Below are 25,487 nucleotides of genomic sequence, written 5' to 3'. Positions count from 1 at the left end.
GAGAGCTATCGTAGTGCCGAGCTGTGTTTTGTACTCACCGGGTAATTCTTTTCGCTTTTCTTTGGTTCTTTGTTTGAGCACCAGATCTTTTTAAAGAAGTACTCAGTTAACAACCCTTAAACATAGCTTTCCATTATATATGTTTTTAAAAGGAGGATTTACAAGACGTCTTTGAATGACAAGCCTGTGCTTTTTTCTCTCCTTTGGAGCTTCATTTGCCATCCCTGAATATGTTGAATGCCTTCTGATGTACAGATCTCCAGGAACACGGTAACAACGATATAGACCTGATTTCTGACGGGAGAAATATTTTCTCCTCTTTCTAGTCATACTGCCACTTACCGTGTGTTACCGGTGGCATTTGCGCGAATCCCGTGATTTCGAAATACCAGCCCCTTTTTTCCAGTGATTCGTACAAGTAGCTTTCCGTGAAGATGGTAGCGTGATTTCGGTTTTTGTGAAACAACGAAATAGTATTTTTATAACCACATAGTAATTCATCACTGAAACATTTATCTGGAGGAGACTTCTCAGAAGGGAAAATGGCTTGTGAACCCAACCGGGCACGGCTGCTCTGCATGCTGTCCCTGACTTTCGGCTTCTTCATCGTGGAGGTGGTGGTCAGCCGGATAACCTCGTCCCTGGCGATGCTCTCGGACTCCTTCCACATGCTGTCGGATGTCATCGCCCTGGTCGTGGCTTTGGTGGCCGTTCGCTTTGCGGAAAAAACGCAGGCGACCAGCAAGAACACCTTCGGGTGGATCCGGGCGGAGGTGATGGGCGCCCTGGTGAACGCCGTGTTTCTGACCGCGCTGTGCTTCACCATCATACTGGAAGCCGTCGAGCGGTTCACCGAGCCGCATGAGATCGAGAGCCCGCTGGTGGTGATCGGGGTCGGGGCAGCGGGGCTCCTGGTGAACCTGCTGGGGCTCTGCATGTTCCACGGACACGCAGGGGGCGGCGGGCACGGACACTCCCACGGAGGACACTCGCACGGGAGTAAGAAAAACAAAAGGAACAAAATGTGCAAATCCGACAGACCATCCGGCAATGGATCGTCTGGGGAAGAGACTAATAATCTGGTAGGAAACTGCGGCAGCCCTAACGGAGTCAACGCAGACAGGCCAGACAAGCACGGTATGTTTTTAATTTCTTCCAAGCAGTTAGAATTATTCTCCTCTTTCGATTTGCTTCTGCCTTAGTGTTGTCATTGCTCGTACACTTGGTTGCTAACTTGGTCTACTTTTAATTGAAAGTAAGATTTTTAAAACGATATCTGTCAATTTGAAGACGACTGTCAGACTGTGGCATCGAAGCTGCATACAATAAGGAAACAAGTGTTTAAAATCCCGCTTTCGTCAGGGCTGTTGGTTTAGTACACAATGAGTTTGGACAACGCTTCAGCTTCTACCGTAACCGCAATGTGAACCACAAAATTACCATTGGTATGGGCCTGCAATTAAAATGTATAGCGTCTCAGCACTGGCAGATGTATAGGAGCCATTTTTTTACGAGTTGGTAAATCATTGTTTAATACAATACGTTCTGCTACTGTCTTTTCTCATGTAGAACAGCAAAAAGGGTACACATTTCTATGTATGGACCAGTGCTTGTCCCCAGGTAGCAGGGTGGGTATCTCGTGATTTGTCAACCAGTACACCCTTAGTGGAAAGAACCACTAACACGGACTTAGTCAGGTCCTCCTTTGAGTATCACACAGGTGCAGATTCTACATAAACTGCTAACACTCCAATTCACAGCTCACAGCAAGACAGGCAGGTCCTGTATTCTTTTTTTTGCCTCTCCCATTAAATGAAAAGTCATGAGCTAGACAGCATCTCATGTTTAAACAGTTTTTTTCAGAGAATGGTGAAAAAACTGGACCCTTCACCTCTAAGAGTGCAGTGTCTGAGAAATATGAAAATGTGGACTCTTGAACCTATGATTGTGTTCCCCAACATGGAATGATGTGGTTACAGCCTTATTGCACAGTGCTAGTGGTGACTGACAGTCACATGGTGTGAGGAGTACATCTGTTCCTCTACATCTTATTCTGTAAAAGTGAAACTTTCTTCTTGAGGACAGGATGCTGGCATTTCTGCCCGATTCTCAGGGTTGGTTCCACTGTTCCTTTTAAGCGTATTAGGTGTTCATCAGGTTGTTTTATGGTGTCCTGGACCCCTGTGAATATGAGTGTGAGTTGCTTTTTTAGCCTGCTGACTGAAGCTTTTTTTCTGACCTGTGTCTTTGCCTTATAGCTGGCAATCATGTGCTTATCATGTGACAGGTCAGTTATAGCATGGTTACTGCTTCTATACTTGACAAGCTACCATACAAACATGAGCTAACAACCAGGGATTAGCATAAAGCGAAGAAATACAGTTTTAAATAATTATAAAACTGTAAACAGTGCAACAACAGGATTAAGTCTACAAAAATGGTTTATTTCCTTTTTAAGGCATACAATGGGTCCTAAAAACACTTATTTTTTTTAGTTATTGTTTACCCACCCCAGGCCTGAAAGGCAGAGTTGCTAAAGTGACCTTTACCATTACATTTAAAACAGGAAATGAGATTGAGCTTCGGAAATAGGCATCATAACTTTCATCCCAAACTTTGAGATTCCCGATTTTAAATTGCTTCAGGGTTGTACATGACAAAGAAACTGTTTACTCCTTTAGAATGGAAAACTCTTAGTTTAGAAATCACTAGCATAAATAAGAAAATATGCCAATACAAGATCAAGTACAACAGCTTCCTGTGTGAAATATGAAGAACAAATGGGAAAAAAATGAACACGTCTAGTTGGTTAAAGACGCAAACAGAAGTTAATTCCTCATTGCGAAGTAGACCCAAGAAATGCAATGTTTCTGCTCTTGAGCCTTCTATAGCTATGTTAAGAAAATAAGAGTTGGCTTTTTGAATTAGCCTTATTACCTTTAAATTGCTTTTTATCTTTATACTAGCAAGACAACGTGATTTTGTGTAGCTGTCACTGGGAGAAGCTGATTTCAGAGGAACAAAAAAGATTAATTTTTCACTTGCTGCTGCTTCCCTAACACATTTCTGGTGCCCTTTGGGAATTACATTCTCCATACTGGACTAATAAGAAATTTATGTATATTTATTCAATGGAAAAGTGTGTCAACAAGGCTATACCCTGCAGGTTTCTAATGCTGTCATAGATGCCTGGAGGAACACATCACCCATTATAACTATTTTTTAATGGTTCGTCATGTGTCAGAAATAACTTGATGTAACAGGTTAAAGAACAATTGTTTCCCAAAGTACTGAAATACTTTCTGCTTTTTATGTTTGGTATTATTCAGGCTTTTTGGACTTGACCTTCAGATATTCAGTTTACAGTATGCATGTGACAGAAACCAGCTGTTATCTGTGAGAAATGTCTCAAGAGAGTGCAGCTGGAGCTTGCAGATGATTCTGAAAATTTCTGCTGTCCCTTTTCCTATGACCAGAGATTCAGATTTTTCTTCTTCCTACTGGCACCAGGATGAAATGCAGGAAATGGAATGTTTTCAATACCTCAGCCTAATATTATTCATTTGCACACTATTGGAGTAACAATACCACCCTGTAGCCTAATTCTGTTAGATTTCACAAGCTGACCAAGGCTGGACCTGTTCAGTACTGTACTGCGATACAAGTGGTAGTTGTGTTGCTCTTTCCTCTGGGCCAGAATTTCCAAGTTTGTGCTGTCCCGCAGATGAGACATTAATGACAATCTAGTCCAGACCTTGGTTTGCTAAAGACCCCGTGATTCTTTTCAAAGAGTTGCTGTCTTCTGTTTACGATCTGCTCTGGGCTTGTACAATCCAGCTCTATGAAGCGCTTCGTCAGTTCTGTACCTGAACCGCTGTGTAGTGATGTTGCTAGTGTTATAGCAACTGAGGCTGCTGTGTGCTGCACTTTAGTGGTGATCCTACTCCTGTGTGTAAAGTGCTTTGAGATCCTTTTGCGGTGTGAAAAGAGCTACGGTATTTACATGCAAAGGACTGTAATTGTTATAGGTATGCTGTATTTCACAAAGAGGTCTGGATGAGTTCTGGTAAACTTTCCTTTCTGTTTGCTTGTTTGATGTTTGTGTGATGTAGTGTTGATATCAAGGCATCTCCTCCCAGAAATTATGAAATCAGTAGCTCTGTCAATACTTTTTTTGTGCTTTAATAGCATTGTTTATTACTGTAAAGGGATTTAATAGGGGGGAAGGAAAACTTGCGGTCATTAGGACATAATATGGGTACTTAACAACGTGATCTAAAATCTATTATTCCTCCAGGTTGACATTTTTTAACAATAGTCATAGCTCTGTCTGAAATCATTGTAATGCCAGTAATTTTCAAATTGGCGGGTTGGTTATTGATGCTTGGTCTTGGCCTGGTGATGCCCGCGGAATCGAGTCTAGAAGTGTTGCTGCCTCGTGGCCACAGGGCCTTGTCTACGGGGAGCTTGGACGTTCTCCCTGCCCTCTCTTGGGTTTTCTCCCTTTCCTTCCACCTCTAAGAGACATGCTGGCTAGCTTTGATTGGTTGTTTCAAGTTGCCAATTTCTCGTTGTCCCTGCAGCAAAGACAATGCTGTCGTCCTGCTGTGTCTGTACATGCAGGACAGACTTCAGCTTGCTGTGACTTCCACCAGGATAAGTGGCTTTTTCACCCCAAATATGAATGTTATGCGTTAGTTTTATAAACAGTTGATATACTGAATTTTACAATATCTTAAGATACTTGTTTGCGCCAGCTAGGCTGTGGTCTGAGAAGAGAACCTTTTAGTGATAAATTGACTTGTTAGCTCTCTTTTAATAACCATAATTTGCAAATGGAATGATCCATGCTCTACTAACCTGATGAAATTTCAAACAAAATAACAATATATACGAGACTAACCAACAAGTATTTTGTTTGAGACTATAACTGGTACCAGATGGGTTGCTGCTTAAAGAGCAACTACTACGATCCCAAGTCTTGTACAGAATTTTACAGTTTTTATGTGTCTTTTAATGTGTACAACTAACTTGTGATGTGATTAAAAGCTATTAAAATATTTGTGTAATTGAGGATGTGAAGGTCGCATAGACCTCAGTAGTACTAAATAGCTAAGGTCAGTCCTTTTAAAAGTATTTTCTAGGTATTGAAAGTGTGTTGTTACTTTTACTAGGCTTTAAAAGTAATATCTATGAAACATCTATGAAAATTATCCTGTCCATCTGTTATGCTTGCAGTGTAATGGTCTTGTGATAGATTTTGTGTGATAAGCAAGGAGTATGAATAATGTAATTTTCAAAATTCCTTATCCATTCACAGGATACTCCAAATTGCTCTCTACAAGCTCAAATAAAGCATCTTTCTTTAAAAAAAAATCCTAGTTGGAGCGTCTCATTAGCCAAATGTCTATAGACTTCAAGCTTCAACAGACCTGAAGTTGCTTCAGGATCAATAAAAGGACAGTGAACGTTAAGAGGTGCCTCATAATTGTGGTCAGTTTTTTAATTATTTTCGGTGAAATCATTAGGTAACATCGATTGGGTCATTTTCAGAAAGTCTCAAGCTTCAGTTAAAGCAGAAGTTGGGAAGGTATCCAGAGGAGAGCTGGAAGTATGTATTTGTGCCCAAAACAGAAGAACGTTATAGCCCAGCCTGACTGGTGTTGCATACCTGCTCATGAAGAGAACTACATTGAGAGGGAGGGAATAGGTTTCTGTTAATAGGTGTAGAGTGGTACCATTTAATGAAAACAATTGAACCATTTAGAAAACTGACAGGCCTGATATGAATGGAAGTAAATTAAAAAGTAGAAGTGCTAGAAGCATAGTAAGACTTGGATATATTAAATACAAAATTTGCTAACATTAAAGCTAAATGGAAAATGTGGAGGCCAGAAAGTCTTCATACTTCTCTTTCAAAGTTACCTAAAGCATAATTCTCTGCATATGTTTGAGTATTTGAAATTATAAGCTGTCCACCATTTATGGTGTATACATCCTATTTCCTTGTCATTAAGGCACAATACTGTAAAAAAAATGTCTTGATGCATATGGCATCATGGATTTAGCAGTAGTTTTTCTCTCCTTTATTTCAGTGCAAATAATAGATTAGAACTAAAGCCCTCATTGACAGTACTGGTTTTGTGTTAAATGCACAGGCAGTAAGTGTTGTAATTAGGTACTGAATGCGACCAAGGGACAAGGATAGCAAATAACTGTAGCAAGTTGTAATTTTGTGCTCTGGAGGGTATCTTACAGTTCATTATCTTGCATGCATTGGATGGTGTTGCAGTATTTATTGTGTTGCTTAGGGGTACAGGAAAGAACCACTGTATAAAGGCGAAGAGACTCTTGCAGGCTGTGCTAGCTTAAGTTCGTGAGCTCTGTTTATCTCCTGCTAAAACGTGATGATTATGGGTAACCAGATTTGTATTGCGAAAAGCTCTAAGCTGACAGGCTTTGCCAGACCATTAGCCGTTGCTAAATTGTACCGCAGTACTGAGGCAGTAAGGCACCTCTCAAGATGCAGCTTGCACAGAGTGACATGGTTTTGCACTGTAGTGATATGCGAACTTTAACTGAGCTGTAATCATGGGGTTTTAACCATATCCAGCTGTACGATCAGTAGTTTAAGCCTCCAATAAGACATGTTATTAGAACTGTGGCATTGCGTGCTCCTTCTATCTTTAAGTCCTCTTTATCAACCCTTGTAATGCCCCTGGGGTTTTAGTCTTCCTGAATGAAGCCCTCAGTGACTGAGTATGATAATTTCAAATACTTTTTAAGACTGGTCTACGGGATAGCAAGTAAAGCGGACTATCTGTACATACCCTGTGCAAAAGTTGACATGTTCTTAAATCCTCATTCTTTTAGCCATTAATATCACTGGTATATACACACGTTACAAGACGCGTGTAACCCGCCTGTCTTTGTCCCACAGACCTGCTGCCCGAGAATGCGCTGGAGGTCCAGATGAATGGGAGCGCTGCCTTTGAGGAGCAGGAGCACGGGGCAGAGTCCGGTTCACAGCTCAACATGCGTGGGGTCTTTCTCCACGTGCTGGGTGACGCCCTGGGCTCCGTCATCGTCGTCATCAATGCAATCATCTTCACGTTTGTGTGGCAGCCCTGCCAGGCTGGGGAGCCCTGCATCAACCCCTGCACGGACAGCCACTGCACTGACCACGAGCACGTCAACCACACGCTGGTGAGCCTGCTCAACAACGGCACCCAGAGCGTCCTCTCCGCCGGGCCCTGCTGGGTGCTGTACCTGGACCCCACGCTCTGCGTCATCATGGTGTGCATCCTCCTCTACACCACCTACCCCCTGCTGAAGGAATCGGCACTCATCCTCCTGCAGACCGTGCCCAAGCAGATTGACATGCACCGGCTCAACGAGAAGCTGCGGGACCTGGAAGGCGTGCTGGCAGTCCACGAGCTGCACATCTGGCAGCTGGCGGGCAGCCGCATCATCGCCACGGCGCACATCAAGTGCCACGACCCCACGTCCTACATGGACGTGGCCAAGCGCATCAAGGACTTCTTCCACAATGAGGGCATCCACGCCACCACCATCCAACCCGAGTTCGTCACTGTCAACTCGGAGTCCCGCATCTCCCTGTGCGAGCTGTCCTGCCGGACCCAGTGCGCCCCCAAGCTGTGCTGTGGCACGGGCGACAAGGCTGGGGCGGGTGCGGAGAAGAAGGCCGGGGATAGGGCCCCCAGCCAGCCCAGCTCCCGCCTGGAGATCATCAGCGAGTCCCCCGAGCACTCGTCTCGAGAACAGGCCCCGCCAGACTCCGGCGTCCAGGTGGTGCCCGGGTCAGAACCAGAGGTCGTCATCCAGAGAGAGGTGGAATCGTCTCTGTAGGGCCCTAGCAGAGAGGCGGGAGGTGACGCGTAATTAAGGTTGGGAGAATGTCGGGGGTGAAGGGGCGCAAGGGTTTGATTTCAGGTAGATGGGTGCCTGGAAAATAAGGCGCCCCTCGTCCCTCCTTCCTACGAGCTGTGTTTGCTGCAGTGTGATAATCCATGTTAGGTCACATCTCAGAGATGCACAATTAGAAACTCTTGCATGCGTGTCATTATCACTGCTTTGTGATAAGGTGTTGGATGGTATGACTGTGCCTAAGCTTCTCGAAACCGGATATCGGGACACTTATTTCCTTCACTGGAGCAGGAAGACAGCGGAAAACATGCAAAACAAAGCACACCAGCGGATGGTTACAGTTCAAGAAGACTTTGTGATGAGTAGCTAAACTGAAATCTGCCCTGCTATACTTTTTTTTGTGTAAATTTTCCTTAAAAGGTATTAAAGGCTTTTGGAAGAGTTTGCTCAGTATCTGTCAGACATTCTAGCCCTGTTATTGAAAGTTATTTTATACAAATATATAATAATTTATGTATTTAAATAAGTTATTAGATTTGGAATCTTTCAGTAATCGACCGTTAATATATATTCAAGATTATATAGTTTTTTTTTGTTTCCTTTTTATCCCCAAGCAGAGCAGACTTTGTATCAGAATATACAATGTCTGAAGATATGCAACAGCAAAATATATTTTGCAAGCTGCGATGTTGATTTTGAGCAGGCTTGCGATATTTGGAAACATGCTGATGCATTTTATTAAAAAACAAATTCCAGAAAAGTTTGTTTAATGTTGACATAAAAATATAAATAGAAATAAGACCAATAAAAGGCACAATTAGTCCTGCCTTTTAATATTTTAAAGCCAAGCTACAAAGCAGGTGTTCCAATTGAAAATTATGCAATTAAAGCCATATACTGTTCCATAATGCACGCTGGGAGACTCCTAAGCCTCTTAAGACCAATGACTGGGTATCTAGGATGTTATGGGCCGAACTCCATTATCTGTGTGGCCAAATTGAAAAGCATTTTAAATTCATTTGCATCTACTGTAGGTTACTAGAAGGCATATGTTTATGTCACATAAATGCATGATCATTGGCCTTGTTTGAACAATTGGCTAAATATCACATGCAGTAAGATAGAACTGCTGTGTTTGCAAAGTGTTTTTTATTTGATTCGCGTGTCCGAAAATGCATTTGTATTCCTACGTGGCATTACCGAAACCAAAAAAGGTTTGCTGTGCAAGCCTCTTCGTTTTGGGAAAAGGCTGTATTGTTCTTCAGAAGACGGCAAGCAGAACCGTGGTCATATTGTTCACTGGATTTTCTCCTGTTTAAGTCTAGATTAAACTCTTAACATGGATTTTATTTTTCTCTCCTTCCTTCTCTGAGAGTCCTAAAAAGACAGACATTTAATCAAGAGGGCAAGTTTTTCTGGTTGCCCTGCAGAATAATGAATACACATCCCAAAAAAAGAGAGTGCCTCAGGGTTCGTGTTCTGATCTTGGAAGGCTGTATTAGGAAATCTACTGTAGGTGGCGTCCGATATAGCCATGCCCTTGCTATGTTTTAAGAACTATCCATTGTGTTACAGTCGTCGGTGGGCATCTCTGACCTGATTTGAGCATGTGTACTATGCAATATACAAGAGCCAGCTGCTGGTGCTTCTGCTGGGGGTGGGGTGGGACTGCTGGTCATTGTGCGCAGTGCTTGAGAACTAATGCCTCGCTGTTCCCTTGACGGGTTTTATCAGCTGGGAGCCACTCTGGGCGTCTCCTCACAGGTCTGGGCTTAGCGTGAACTCCCCTAACTCTTGACAGACTTGCAGCCCTCAATAAATTACAAAGCCTTCAGTCCAATACTTTCAGTTATTCTATTGAGCAAGAGCCCAGAACAGGGAGGGGAAAAAGAAAAGCTGTCTTTTGCAGGTCTTTCCGCACACAGCTTTGGAAGGAGCCGGAGAATATTTTAGGTTTTATGACTTCTCTGGCATCCTTGCTGATTGCTTTCGGGGTAAATCATTGCGGTTGGTTGTAGCCGTTTACCACTGGAAACCCAGGCTTAACAATTTCCATTGAATTTAATCCTGGAGAGAGCCGGTACTTGTGATCGATCCAGACCCCTACAGAGGTTTCCCCATGCTGACCGTACTTATGCAAGTGGCACTACAAAGCATTCCTCAGCAGCACTGTTTGACAGTTTTGCAGTTCGCCCTCATTATTAACAGAGATGGAAAAACTGGCTACGGGGGAGGGGTGGATTTGTATTTTCAAACAGCAGGTTTTTCAGGGGGTAGGAGCAGGATTAAACAGCAGCACTTTAAACACCCGTCTGAATTTCCATTAGGGCAGCTGCCTCTGCCCTCAGTACAGTCTGTTTCATTAGGTCTCACAAGAATAATTTGTTCCTCGCAGGCGTACATTTGACTTTAAAATGCAGGAGGACGTAGGCTTCAATTTGCTTTGGGAGCTGTTTTGTTCAGGCTGTTTACCCTCCCCCATCCCCCCAACCCCCTCCTGAATACTTAACATGTTTCCCCTAAAACTTAAAATGTGCCTTCTAACCACCCCCTTCCAAATCCCACATCCAGACCTCTTTCAGTGAACAAAGCAGATTCTCCAGATGGTCAGCTGCCTAATTTGCCCTCGTCCCACCTCCCTCTGCATGGTGGAATGAACTACAGACAAGCCCCCTGGGGCTGTAGCACGTTCATCGATCCTGCAGTACTGACACATTCCCATCTTCATTTCTCATGCCAGCTTAGAAGAGACTGACTTTGCTCTTAGAAGCATGGCTACCTACAGCATCCTATGCCAAAGTGCTCATCGCCCTTTTGGAAGGAGTAATCCGATCCTAATGATTGTCCCCACTGTGCTGGCAAAGATGACGGAACTGTTGCTTTGTTCCGGTAAACAGGAAAGTGTCGTTTGCAGGTTGTGGATAGTTTTTCTAATGTTAAAATAAAACAGGCAGTTAAAAGCACTGTTTGTTTCCTGGTCTCCTGTTCTTGTGAGTCCCTTATTACAACAATTTACATGCAAGGCTGGGAAAAAATCTTTACAGTTTGTATGGTCTGTTATGCAGGTATGCTTTCTAAGCCTTCTGTGAATTTGTTGCACAGAGAATGCATGTAGTTCTACTATCATACATGTTTAAAAGGAAAAAACAGACTGACCAGAAAATAGATAACCTTCTGAGGTTAAAGAACCTGCAGGAAAAAATGTTAGTTGAAATTTCCTGATTTAAGCACTTTTGACTCCTGCATCTTTCAAAGATTGTGAGCGTATTTGCAATTGAAATACTCACCTCCTCATATTTGGATCTTCATTGGAAAAAATGCTTTTTTTTAAAGGTTATTGCCCTGTTAGCTTGACAGCTGTGTAGAATGTGTAATAGTGAACACTTTTTAAGTCCATATCCCTAAATAAAAAACAGTTTATTAGAATGCGTTTTTAATGATTGAAAGCTACTCTTTTCCAAGGAACAATGCAGGTAGTATCCAGGGCTCGCTGTTAGCAATCCATGGGTAATATAAAATGGAAGCTTCTGTAAAGGTGTGGGCATTGAGGTTAAGTGATTTATTCCATTAAATCTTATAGAGATGTATTTTTTTATTAGTGTAACTTTTTTGAAGATCCCTTTCAGTATTGCTGTTCCTATTATCTATATACCTTTCTCAGAATTCTGTACCCGTTTGTTTTAACCATGTAATTTTATATAAAAAAAACTGAGATCAGGCCTTTCAGTTTGTCAGAACATTGTATTATAATTTTTTCACCTTCACCTCTGGAGGAGAACCTAGAGATGTTTCTGCTTGTTTGTTTCTCTCATGATTAAAAATAAAACTTTCCATTAATGAATATGCATTTTAATATGAATATAGTGAATAGAGCTTTTTTTATAATCCTGCTCTAGTCCCAAATCAATGTGCATAGTATGACAGTTTTTAAGAAACCTTGATTATATATATATATGTAAGATTTTTACAAGGGTAGGAAGGGAAATTTGGAAGTACCAGTATGAAACAGTACATAAAGGGAGATTATATTGCCTGAAGCTGTCAAGAAGAGAGAGTTTCAGGCTTAAATGTAAGTCCAGCCAATGAGGCATGAAACAACAGCCTGTTTCATATTAAATTAAAACAGGACACGGTCCTGTACCTAAAGTGCATAATACAAATTTGCTATAAACCAAGTAAACCATACAAAACTGAAAATAAGAAATTGGTAGGCAGCTATCAGTGAATTCACTTATTCCCATGATTCCTTCAGCTTCAGCATTCTTAGAATTGGAAAGCTCACTTGAATCTTCCATTAATATGAGACATGCAGGGAAATGGATCCATTTGTTTGCACTGTTCTCTCACCCCTTGCTCTCCTCCACATGTGCAGGGTTTTTAACCGGAGGGGGTTGGTTTTTCACTTGTCTGAAACACTTGGAAGCAATTCTGGTGTGTGGCATCAAATCGACATCATTTTTTCATCAATTTATATGTAATTCTACTGTTGTGCATTTTTCCTAAGTGAAATAATCTGTCATTGGATGTCTGTGTACTCAAATCTATCATTTTTTGGGGGTTAGAAAAGTATGTGAAGTGCCAGAGTCTACAGTATACATTGGTGTTACGAAATGCATTCGTAGGGTATACTAGCTTATACATCTAAACCACATAGCCTTTTCATAATAAATTAAAACGGTTTATCTGATGTCAGAAAAGGTCATAAATATTTTGATTTCTTGCCAGCAGTACCAATCTGAGTCTTTCCCAACTTGGGAAGCGTGTCAGAAGGCCGTGTATTTAACTACAGCGTTATATATATATCTCTACTTAAAGTCCCTGCTGCAGCGAGCTTTTCATTCTTTGTGTTAATCAAGGGATGTGTTTTTATAGTTAGACATCCTCAGTCTGTGACAATGACCTGTTTTAACAACTAAGGAAAAATAACAGAGCAGGCTTTTTGGTCCTACTAGAGTCCTGTATTCCAGTAGGTTTGAGCTCCATCTTGCTCCTTTTTTAAACTCCATGAACTGTATGCCTTGAAACACAATGGCTTCTTGGAAGCTGTATATTGTTTTGTATCATTACATACTGTAAATATAAGCAGTAGCTGATTTTTATTAACTGTCATTAGGAGCAGAACTCTCTGAGTGGTTAATGTTAGACTGGTATTGCACTGAGCTTCGCAAATCCCTTCGCTCTCTAAGGAGGCCTGAAAGTCTGCACTCTTGACCGTATGTATTTGTCTGTGTAACCGAATTTGAATTTTATTTGGCTTGATTTTCATTTAAGATGTCCTGTTGATCCACAATTGCCCAGCTTTTAATAGTGAGGTCAGTTTTAATATGTATTTCACTTTTGTCTTTGTCTTGAGCATATAATGTGTGTGTGTGTGTGTGTGTGTGTGTGTGTGTGTGTGTGTGTGCTTGCATATATTTCAATACATTCTAGAGAATTAAAATTGTTTAGCAGGTTCTGATCTAAAGGCAACTTATTGATTAACTGTCAATTGTGAGCTCTCTGCTCTTTTACTGGTAATAGTGAGTACAGGTTAGATACAGAGGTTTACAATTAACTGTTCTCAGTTGTACACTGCATTAGGGCTGGAGCCCTCTGTAGTTCTTGAGCTATTTTTGTCAGCCAGAGCTCTCCAGTGATTTTTTTTAGCAGCTCTTCCCAGCTTGAGGGCAAACTGTATTTTATGTGCTTATGTACTGTGTGACTACGATTTAAAAGCAGAGCCTATACAAATCTCATCACCATCTGTATACGACAGAAGACATAATATTGCTTTACTGATAGTAGCAAAACTGCTGAATGCTTTATGAAAGTTTAAGACAAAGTCCTAACATTATCCTGTAATAGCCATATCTGTTTTTTTGTATGGATTTTATCTACCTGCACCAAATCTTAAGAATTGTATTGTCTAAATGAAATGTCAAATGCAAGTGTACAAATATTCTTTCTTTAGATGTTAAGGTTCATAAAGGTTAAGACCGGTTTCATGCACATTTCAAAACCTTTTTTTTTTGCATATTATTCCCATGGTGGATCATAATGCACAGTGTGATCTGTTATTGGGTGCTGTGACTGTGCTGTTAGTGTTTTTATATTTGGTACTGTAGGTTTATACCGTTTTGCTTTTATACTGTTCGTGACATTCCTGTTTTTTAACACGGGGTCTTGGTGCAGTTTTATGCACCCTTTTTTCCATAAAAATCAAACAGATCTTAGCCTTCAGGCATTTTGTCTTGTCACCCATAGACCACTTTGAGGCTCTGTCAGTGGTTTTTTTCAACCTTGTCACTACGCCAGACTATAGCAAGTTGATCAAGGCCCTTCTTTCAAACTTATTTCACTACTATATACAATAATGAGAACAGCAAACGAAAAATTACCCTAAAGAGCAAACTGATATTTAAACACCTGTCCATGCTGAATTTACCTGGGTTTTATTTATATTTAACCACATAAATCCCTCAACTGGCCTTTTGGATAAGTGAAGGAAATGTCTGTCACTTTTCAGTCCGGCTAGATGTACAAACATTATGTACTCTTACAACATCTTCTTGACTAAGGTAAAGTATAGTTTGTGTCAATTTTCAATGAAACCTATGCCTGCAGTTGATATTTAAGTTAAAAGTTATTTAAATTCTTAACATCGTATTCTGAAGTTATATTGTGGTAAATATCAATAGTAAATTGGTCTGATACATAAAATCCTTAAATTTGTTTAAATTGTAATGAACATGTGGTAACCTTACAGTCTCACCTTCTCCTGTAATGTATGGACCAGTGAGGAAGCGAAGACTGTATTTACCAGTATAGGAAATTCCAGTTAATTCTTTGGTCTATAAATACATTTTTCTCCAGATTTTGTTTGAACATGCTTTTTACTGTATGTAACTGTTTTCTCTTGCAGTTTCTACGTCTACACAGTGTTTTCCAAATCTGTGTCTACCTCTTTTAGAATGTTTCATTAATGTGGTGGTGTTATAAAATTTTCTCTGAAGAAACAAAAAAGAATCTTTTGTCCTTTTTACATATACCAGTGTCTGAATTGTTTTGTTTGCATTGACCTGTGTCTTCTGCCATTCTCTTGAATTATCCTTAAAGCTGCTTGCTTCTTTTATTTAATGTAACACAAGCAACTACAACAATAGACAACTTTACCAGTGAAAAATGAAGAGGAGCTCTCTTATGGTGTAAGTGGTTATGAAACTTCCAGTACAATTACAGTCATTTTGATTGCAATATTTAGCCTCATCCTGATGTAACATTACCAGATTTAATAGTATTTATAATAGTATTTCAGCTTATATCATGTAATAAAACTTAGAGGGGGGAAATCAGGGTAAACAATCACAACCTTTTCTTTAAAGATTAAGGTTTTAACACTGGTCTCTTTATAAACTTTTGTCTGAATGAATGCTTGCTACTTTGGATTTGAGGAAGTAGATGAAGGAACATCATTTTGTTTTCCAACATCTCTTCATATGTGTTAAAAAGAGTAGAATGTCTGACATCTAATCTGTTTTGTTTTCTTAAGGTTGAACACAGACTTTTCCCGTAGGATAACATAAAACATAAAATAACATAACTAAGCGATATAGTTTAATAATATGCTAGTATTTTTTTTCAACATGTCAGTTCTCATTAGATGGTGAAGAGATGGTTTTTCATCTTCTCATAATTGTTAGTGCCATTCATGAAAGTGGAAGACGTGTCAGAGTGTTAATCAGGAAACATCCGTAAACAAGGAGGTTCACGTAGGTACTGTGTTGCATGTGTAGGCTGCAAAGGAACAAGTAAATGTTTATTCAATTCTGAGAAGAAAAGATGCACAATTTTTCGGCTGTGGAGCCTTTTTCAGCCTTGCTCAAAGCATGGAATTAACCTTTACTTGTTCCATAAACTAAGAGGGCTGCATATTTTTTGCATGGTTCCATTATTCTCTCCTTGCTTGTTGCAAGTTCTATTAATGACAGTTATCAACCAGTGTCAGGCAAAGTACCATGATCATAGTGGTGTTGCTCTGGCAAGTTAAGTGATGGAAAATCACTGAGGTCAATTTGCACTTTTCCCAGAGGAAATTGGTGTGCAAATGAAAGTGTCCCTATCTGAGGGGATGTCAGCATTATGGGGTTGCTACCCTCAGGAACATATTCACATTACATGGGGCATGTGGTTGTGTGTTTTCAAAGCACAAATTTAGACACATCGTTAGTGATCTTGAAAATTAGTCTCTCTCTAATCCCTTGGCAAATGTTGACAAGTTGTTTCCCGATGTCAAAATCCATCTTCTAGTCTACAGTGTTCAAGAAAATAAATTGTGTTAACTGAATAATTTAAACAATGGACCTATTAGCAGAGAATCATGTCAGTCATAGTAATTAGGATGTGCTTAATTAACCCTCAAAAAACATTGTTGAAAACATTATGAATTCTGTTTACGAGATGATCCTTGCACACACTATACAAAACTAACAATATAATTTGTTTACAACATATAGTCTCAAGACCCTGTAGATAGCCAGTTCTGAAGATTTAAGAGCAGGTTTGAGCCTGGCAGGCTCCCTCTCATCCCCATAATTAATCAAGCCTTGACTAGAAACTATTGTGGCAACAGTCCAAGCTGACAAATGTAGTGCTTGAATGTGTGACCTTAATTTCACATTTACATTGCATGGAGCATGTGGTGGTGTGTTTTCAAAGCATGCGTTGACACATAATTAGTAATCTTGAAAGTGATTCTCTTTCTTCTAATCCTTTGGCAAATGCTGACAGAACATTGTCCGTAGTCAGGGTTCGGCCTCCTTTTATTGTGTATGTAACTCTCTGACACAGACCGGTTTTAAACAGGTATTTGTGGATGTTATATCCACCAAACAAACCTAGAGCACAGGCACCCCAACAGCTACTGCTCTGATATTAGTGGACTGTAGACCTGGAGTCTATTGTGAAAGTGCAAATGCAAATTTTCAAATGATATATTAATAGGAAAGTGTTGGAAATGTTGCTTAATTCTCATAGACTGGGAGCTTTTTCTAAACAGAGTATAGAATACAGAATAAAGCTCTTAAAATTCCAGGATACATTTCCAGGCTCTCTGAACAGTATAACTGTGGGTCTCATTTTGATGTACTGATGTCTGCTTTCTGAAATTACTTGTCACCCTTGTCGCTGCAAATAGGGTTCTGACAATGCTATTTTGTATTTTTTTTACTGTGTTTTGTCTATCAGTTTTATGACTTCCATTTTTCCATTTCCAATTCCATTTAAATGAAAATGAATGACAACTTTAACGTCTTTATTTAATGGGCAAATCCTTACTTCTTATCCTCAAAATATAAGTTTTACAAACCTTGCTTGTACTGTACAAGTTTATATTGTAAAATAACTACATGGTAATAAGACTTTGCGAATGTGTCATTATTTAAGATAGATTAAGTCTGCTCAGATTTAAAGGGTGCAGACCCCTTTTGCTCTTTTTTTTACCTCAATGAAATGGATTTCATTTGTTGAGTTTTTCCTCCAGTTAAATTTTTCTAGCTGTAATTCACAATATAAAACTATTCATAAGGTTGGTGAGATGATTAAGCGCCAAGGCTATGACAATAGGTACAGTAAGATTTTCACCTTTTTAACTTTCAAACCTGTGCAGCAAATCATCCTTCCCAAAGACAATTGTATAAGATGTTGTTATACCAATGTATAATGATAATGACAAAACTCTAAGGACGTGAATCTGGCAATTGAATAAAATGTATTTAAAACTGAGAACGGGAGGCCATTCTTTACCCAGAGGGCTGTGGGAGTATGAATCAAGCAACCCTGCCTTGTTGTTGAAACCAGTACCCTGGTTTCTTTCAAGAAATGAATGGATGAGTTATTTGGATCAAAGAACTTACAAAAAATACTAGATGGACAGCTTGGCTTTCTCTCATTTGCCACCTTTCCTGTGTTCTTAATAATGATATACTGTGGCCTTCCAGGTGATGCACAGATCAGATTTTGTTGTATTAGATTTTATTTAACAAGGTGGTGTAGCTCTCGTTATTGCTGCCTCACAGTCCTTGGGTCCTGAGTTTAATTCCAGGCTGGGGTGCCTAGCTAAAAAAGCTGCTTCATGACTCACAGTCATGCGGTCTTCATGAGTGCTCAAAGCATCTTCCAGCAGATTGAAACACTCAAAACGCAACCTTGCCTGTCCAGAACTCTTTCTCTGGGCTCTGGACTTTCACGATACAAGTTTATAGTAAGTAAGTTTTGGGAAATAAAATGTTCATCTTGGTCTGCTAGCCTGTATGTGTGATACAGCAGCTTGTTACCTCAAGACAGCTCATCAGCTGACATTGGGAAAGACTGAAAAAAAATCTCTAGTCAGTTGGAAGCCACACAGATGTTAGGGAGATGTTTGAGTGAGATGTTTGAAAACGAACCAGTGACTCTTGATTCTCACATTACCTCTGGTTTTCCTTTGAAGATTCTGAATACTTGAGTGACTTCTTGTAGTCTTTGGCCAAAAAATCATTAAACCTTAAAGTTTCAAAACAAAACTTACCTGAAAGGTTAGGTTCTTTTAACCTGTAATGGTGGGACGTGCCTTTAACCTGATAACTCTTCTTGTGATTGGCTCTTGAGAAGGAATCTTTTTTTTTCAACATGGTGACCAAAACAGTGCAGTGTTTTCTAAATAAGGTCTTATGCTACACTATTATAATATAGGATCCCTTGATTTAAATGATATGATGATAACCATATATATTCTAACATTTTGTTTCGTTTTTCTCCACATCTGAGGGAGGAAAGCAATGTCAGCATAAACAGCTGAGTCATGTTCCATGTTTAGTTTAATAATTTCACTTTGTTTTTGCAACTTTCCTGTAATACTCTGTACTTTGTCTACATGAAATGACATCTTTCATGTGTTTTCTCTATCCCCAGTTTTGCTGAAATCTTTTCGGATTTTCTTTTACAGTTTCTATAGTGTTTTCTGATCCTCCAGTTTTGGAATCATTGGCAGATTTGTCAAGCTGACTGTACCACAATCTTGATCATTGTTATATTGTGCATCAAATTTGCATACGTTTTAGAAAAAAATCTTTCTTGTAGAAAATGCACAGACATATTATTGAACAGGTATAACAGGAAATTCATTATGCTAGTTAACATTATTGAACAACAGGAGGGCCACCGAAGGTCACAGGCTCTGTGGTACAGGTGGACATACTACAAATCTGCGATGCTTGCACATCTCTCTCTCTCTCTCTCTCACAGAGCCTGGACAAGCTTGGTCCCTGAGCCCTAGATGCAGGAAGGCCATCCAAGCTTTCCTTGGTTAATGCTGCTGTCTTTTGAACTGATCACAGCCTAAAGAATGTTTGTTCTTGTGTTCATGACATGTTGATAAACAGCAGGATTCATCTGACCTTGCATTCCATAGACAAAAAAATGAAACAAGTGGAGATGAGTCACCGTTTCAAAGAAAGAGAGAGAAGACAGAGAGTGAACAATAAGTTATTCCCCAAATTCTCGGAATTGTAATTATTTTATAACAATCTGTATAATTCCTGTACTGTATATCTTGGTGCTGTATAAAGGTTTATCTCTTGTATGGCATGTTTTTAAAGGAGAATAAGCTACTACAGTTCATTTTGAAAGACTTAAGAGAAAATGGTTGATTTACATTATTAGGTCCATACGTAAAGGCTGAAGGAAGATGTTTTAAATTTTGAAACAATCCAAATAGTCCTGTGCCCTTCATAAAAATGTATTCACTCTAAGTGTGTTCCGTTTCACATTCTAAAATAAAACCTATTTTTTATAAATAAAACATATACCTATTTAACATCTTATTCTTCCTTTTTTTAAGCCTGCTTCTGAGCTCCAATGCTTGGTGTTTAGCTTTCAGATGGTTCCAATGTTACAATGCTATATGAAAGAAACCAGTATAAGTTTAGAACGATTAATTTATTGACTATAACCTGCTGCTGTTAGCGAACATTCTTTAGGTTGACTGGCAGTGGATATCTAAAATCCTTGAAATAGCTACACTAAATGAAGAAAGACAATCAGTACAGGTGATATGTATTTGTAACTTGCTGAGTTAAAAGGGAAGCATTAAAATGTCCAGTACTATATATACACGCAGCTAAAGACAACTAAAGCATGTAAAGTATTTAGAGCACATGGGTAGTGGTGGAGTGTGGCACAGTGGCACTGTAGTTAGCATTGCTGCTTCGAAGCTCTGGGGCCCTGGGTTTATTTCCAGACCTGGGATATTATCTGTGTGGAGTTTGTTCTCCGCACAGATCACATGTTCTTGTGTTCACATGGGTTTCTGCCGGGTGCTCCAGTTTCCTCCCACAGTCCAAAGACATATTATTGGGTAAATGGGCTTCTGGGAAAATTGGCCCTGGTGTGGGTTTTTGTCTTTGTGTGCCCTGTGATGGACTGGTATCCTGTCCAGAGGTACCCCCACCTGTGTCTGTTGCTTGCTAGGATATGCTTCAACTCCCCTGTGACCCCGTCGGTGATGGAATGTTGAATGAATATTTCCTGCATATTCCTGTTGCTGGATTTTATTCAGGCTTTATTAGGCTGTTTTCAATCCACAGAAATAAACGGGAAGTTATTAATTGCAACAACATTGATGGTTGAACTATATTTACAGACAAGAGAACCAAGCAGGCCCACTGTATTTACCTGAGTATTAATTTTTCATTCATTTATTCATCTACAGTATACCCTCCAGCTAAAATATGTACTAGCAATGATATCATGAATGATTTTGCGGACCTGATTTAGTGAGTTCACTTTCTTTTCTTCTCTTCTAGCCAACCTGTTAACTGTTTACTGTGCAAATAACACAGTTTTCTCTGACTATAAACTAAATCACCCGGCAGTATTCAAAATTAGTCAATTGCCATGTTCCTTCTTGCACTTCTTGTAGATGCCCATGCTTTGCTAATAGAATAGAATTATATAACAGAATAACAGAATTCCTAAACATTTTTTTTTTCATGCAACAGCTGTGGTGAGGTTTTTTATTTCTAATGGTTTGCACGATGAGCTTTCAGCAGTTTGCACCATCAGGTAATTCAGGAGGCCCTCACTGAGTGTGCTGCAGGTTTCATCCATCCTACAGCTTATCTGGAACATGAGCCCAGACACAGACAGCTGGGGGGATATAATCTAACTAACAATCCCAAAGCTTCTCAGGTGTGGTCACTGGGGCCAGTTTGTACCATACAAACAAAAGAGCTGCCAGTTACTAAAAAGAAAAACTAAGAATGCCATCGAAAAGATTCATCCTAAAGTCCAAATGGCAATGAAATACTATTCGTCTTGTTAGCTTATGTCAGGTTTAATAACACATTTTGCCATGGTGAGGGTTTCAAAAATATACTGTATTAAGTTATCAGTTGTCTCCCCTGCAACATTGAATTGAAGGAAGGATGGATAGTTTTTAGTATCCTGTCTAAAAATGCATTCTGGCTTGCTCAGTCTGGTCTACCTACATTTCAAACTAAAATTCAATTGGTGAAACAATTTCTTATGTCTTATGTCTGGTACACAATAGCTGCAGACTGTCTCCCAGCTGGTGGATGCTGCTCTTCAGTGGTAGATGAAATGGGTCCCTTCCTGTATGTACTAAGTGAATGTAAGGGATTCTACTTATTACATGTCCAAAACAGTCTCATTGACTGAGAAATGATGTTTGGTGTTTTATTAGTAAAAAAAATAAATTCCTTCTGCCTTTTGTGAATGTCGGAAATGTCTGTAGAAAGACAGCTAAAATTTATGCCATTTTAATGCATGTAAAACTGTAGTTATTTCTTAGATATGGTGCTGTACAAACATAGCTGCATATAAAATGGTTCATTTCCTGAATTGTCCTCCCATATTTGTAGTTATTTAATATCAATGGACTGACAAGCACTTGAGTCACTTCCCTTGACAATACAGTTTCCCTCCACATTTCACCTTCTGTGCTTGTCATCAGTGCTGCTTATGTGAAAGGTTCAGTCTGGGTTCATCTGTGGTACACCACAATATTCTTTTCCAGGGACTGAAGAAGAATGAATGTTTCCATGTGCTTTGAGATGGAAGTCACCATTCAAGTGCACTATGAAATATTAAAATAGTTTAATTGGAAAAAGATTTTTCTTTCATATTGAAATGCTAAGTGCTAAGCCTTCAATTGCATTTTCTTGGACAGATCCCAAAAATGCTTTTGCTTGATTCCTTGCAGGCATTATAAAGAAATCACATTGCTCTGAGTCAGCAGGAGCCAATGTCAATGTCCTGCTTACCACACGTGAATCCCATTGAGCAGTTGTAGGATGAGCTGGGATGACATGGTGTTTAGGGCTCAGAGACTAGTGAACAGACACTTGATTTTCCAGGCTCAATGAGAGGAATATGGCAGAATCCCACAAGACATCATCTGCAACCATGTACAAAGTATTTGTCGCAGATAAACAGTTTTGCTCTATAGATAAATCCATTGCTTTCAATAGTGACCACACATGCTACCACCCTGTGACTTTAACTGTAGACTCCCTGCTGATCAACACTGTTGATGACAAATTAACATAATGAATTTGCTTATACTGTGTCTGTTTAATACAGTGATATGGTGTATCTAGTGCATGCCCAATACTTGCAGATGGAACAAAGGATTATTTCTCTGCTGCAGAAAGCTTCAGCAACTGTGATTCTGAAAGATATGAAGGTTTTGCTGAAATTGCACAGTATTGGAGATTCATTTGGTGTGTATTTTGTGCAATAGGCAGGTTGCGGAAAATTGCTCAGAATCAGCTGATCGCATGGTTCCTTATTGCAAGAGATGCAATTGCTGCATTTTTAATTAGCTGAGTTTTTTATTTGAAAAGCTCTGCCAAAACATAGAGACACTGACGAATCGCTGTGAAGAAAAGGGAATTTCTTTTGTCAAGCTGGTTTCACAATATCAGGTGGTCAGCAGAGAGAAATGAAACACTGCTGTTACCAGCCACTCAGGCCCAGATTTCCTCTACTAAGGGATTTGTGAGAAATCTGCACTGTGCACAGTTTCATTGTTTCTTGGGCTACATGCTTGACATTGGCAGGATTTTACAGGGCACCTCTCTCAGCCTACAGAAGGAGAAAGTCAACACTGGAGAATGTGAAGCTGAGCAGCAGAGTTGGACAGCTGACAGTTTTACTTGAAAGTGATGACCAGTACAGAAAAGAGGTAGCTTCACATCGAAATACTAACAGGGATGACGATGATGTCTCTAGTCAGAGCTTTAACTAATTGTTGTGAAACCAGATTTGAGGTTTATATTAATTTATGTCATTTTGTTATTTTTTTAACCTTTGACCTCGCTAGAAGACATTGGAAATATGAAGCCCTTTTGTTGATACAGTGCCTGCTTTGAGGGAATGCATGTGTTTAAGATAAGCAGGAAAACATTTGTTTGTCTCTACTGTGTATGATTTAGTTAATATTGTGAAATTGACTTTCATGAAATTAATAATTGACCAACTTGTCAGCACAGAAAATACAGTAGTAATTGTCTGTGACCTGTTTAATCTAGGTTACTTTTTTCCACAATATGTAGTATTCCTGTTTCTCATGTGAATTGATGCAAAGACTTTAGTTTTCCATGTAATAATGCACACATGAGACTTGAAAAACCTGCTGTTTATCTGTCTGTATTTCGTCTCACACAAAATGACCTTAATGAGACTGGAAACGATGATAAACAATTATGTTATAAATATCCCTGCTGGGAAACATGTTCGATTAGTTAGGAATTAAATCATGTTTCAACTGTTTAGTGACTAATCCAGAGTACAACAGAGCCTGGAGCTTAACTGTCCAGTAGAGAGAAAACTATTGTAATTGTGTGTTTGGATCACCAAAGCAACCATTCACTCACAAACAGCAGATATCTTGTGTGTACAGTAGATGCTTAAAACCTAAACTTCATAAAAATATGTAATAGTTAAGATACTCTCGATAGAAGACAGATTTACTGTTGGCAGGGAACTAAATGAAGAGAAGTGAAAAATGGGATGTTTTGGAAAGTTTAGAACACATACATTTGTAGTAGACAATAATATGACAAACTAAAACTCATGTGTTTGTCTTTCTGGATCATTCTAAAAAAGAACACCAGAAAGTGTGTTACACAGGTTGTCTGCAAAAACACATTATAATAATATCACATTTTTTATTATTTTAGCTTATTATGAAGTATCAGTATAGCAGTTATGCAGAATAACTGACAAATATGGCATAGGTTTGAGTTGTTGCACAAAATGTATGCAGCTTAGCTCATATCAGAGTATGTTTTAACACAATTTATTAGTACACTAGTTCACAGTGGCCTTTCTAGAATGACATTACTTCTTCCCTTTCCTGTCCCTTTTGGTATGAACAGGTTAGTCTATTAAACAAAATCAAGTGCACTGTCTCCTGTTTCATCTTCTGGTCAGGCTACCAGGCCATTTGTTGAAACAGAATCAACAACATCTCCAGTGTTACCTAGGAGTAAGAGCTGTGCTGTTACAGATCTTACAAACTGCATATAAAGTCAAGAGATAAAAAGTTACATACAGGTATCCTGATTACAGATGCATGACATATGTTTGCCTTTAAATTGTGGAAATCCGGCTTTTTTTTTTATAGATACAGCCATCTCTGTATTTTTTTTTCAGTCACATTTTATCAGATGGGTGTGAATTGGACTGGTGGAACTGTACACAAGACTGTGGACTCTGATTACACCATACCTGTGATAGGGTGTGAGCATGCTTCACAGGGATGGACGTAGTCCAGACTTTGTGATAAAAGCCTAGAAAGAGAGAGTTTATAGCCCTGACTTATGGCTGCCTGTCAAATTATTTTTTGCTCTAAAAGAATTGTAAATCAAAGGGCAGGGACTTCAATATACAGTATGCCTGTTTAAGTATACTGATGAGAAATATCAATAAAAAACATAACAAAGCAGGTTTTGAGACATGTCAAATCTAGGAGAGGACAGGTTCGTGTTCAGAATGCTTTCCAAATCCTTTTTGTGCAAACTTTTGTGGAAGTATCTTGGAGTCTATTCATTTTTAACTGAGCTTTCCTTTTTTGCAGCGAGTCTTAATTATTAAGATTTTGAAATAACTTCCACAATTCCAAGCTGCCAATTTGAGTGTCACAAATGTAGTGTCAAAACATGAATAACACAGGACAAAAGCAACATGTGACTCTTGATGCCTTTGAACATCCTGTGCAAAAAGCATCTAGAAATATTATGGTCCTTTCAGCTGTCTCATCCTGTTGATGAAGATTAAACAGAACTTGGTCCACATCTCTCATTGGGATGTGACTGCATAAGATTACAATCCAGGTAGTCTTATAGGTCTCTTAAATATCTCCAGCATGTGAGAACTCAGGAAAATGTTTCAGACTCAAGCCAATAATTGGATGAATAACGTTGTCAAGCCTTCACACAGAATAAAAACCTGACAACACTGTAGCACTGCTGAAATGGAGTTGTGCACCCCTGCTCTACACTGGTGTCTTTGGCCTTTAAGGGTCTTCCTGTCCAAGGACAACTGTGGTTTAGATGCAGGGT

The 25,487-nt window shown here is 39.4% G+C and overlaps 1 protein-coding gene across 1 annotated transcript; it reads left to right on the top strand.

The window, feature by feature from the left end:
• The first annotated feature begins 7 nt into the window (after window positions 1–7).
• Window positions 8–13,874, top strand: slc30a1a (solute carrier family 30 member 1a). The gene is made up of 2 exons (XM_088909547.1): window positions 8–1,137; window positions 6,941–13,874. The coding sequence occupies exons 1-2, from the start codon at window positions 543–545 to the stop codon at window positions 7,867–7,869; spliced, it is 1,524 nt and encodes a 507-aa protein (XP_088765673.1). The 5' UTR covers window positions 8–542; the 3' UTR covers window positions 7,870–13,874.
• Window positions 13,875–25,487: the final 11,613 nt, after the last annotated feature.

Source organism: Atractosteus spatula, chromosome 2, assembly GCF_055471065.1.
Source record: "Atractosteus spatula isolate fAtrSpa1 chromosome 2, fAtrSpa1.hap1, whole genome shotgun sequence".
In the NCBI taxonomy this organism is placed as follows: Eukaryota; Metazoa; Chordata; class Actinopteri; order Semionotiformes; family Lepisosteidae; genus Atractosteus; species Atractosteus spatula.
This window is presented reverse-complemented; position numbering and strand designations above follow the sequence as displayed.

Coding starts and splice junctions, on each gene's coding strand:
- slc30a1a (XM_088909547.1), top strand. CDS start 543: ATGGCTTGTGAACCCAACCGGGCACGGCTGCTCTGCATGCTGTCCCTG. Junction 1,138..6,940: donor AGACAGGCCAGACAAGCACG/GTATGTTTTTAA, acceptor TTTGTCCCACAG/ACCTGCTGCCCGAGAATGCG.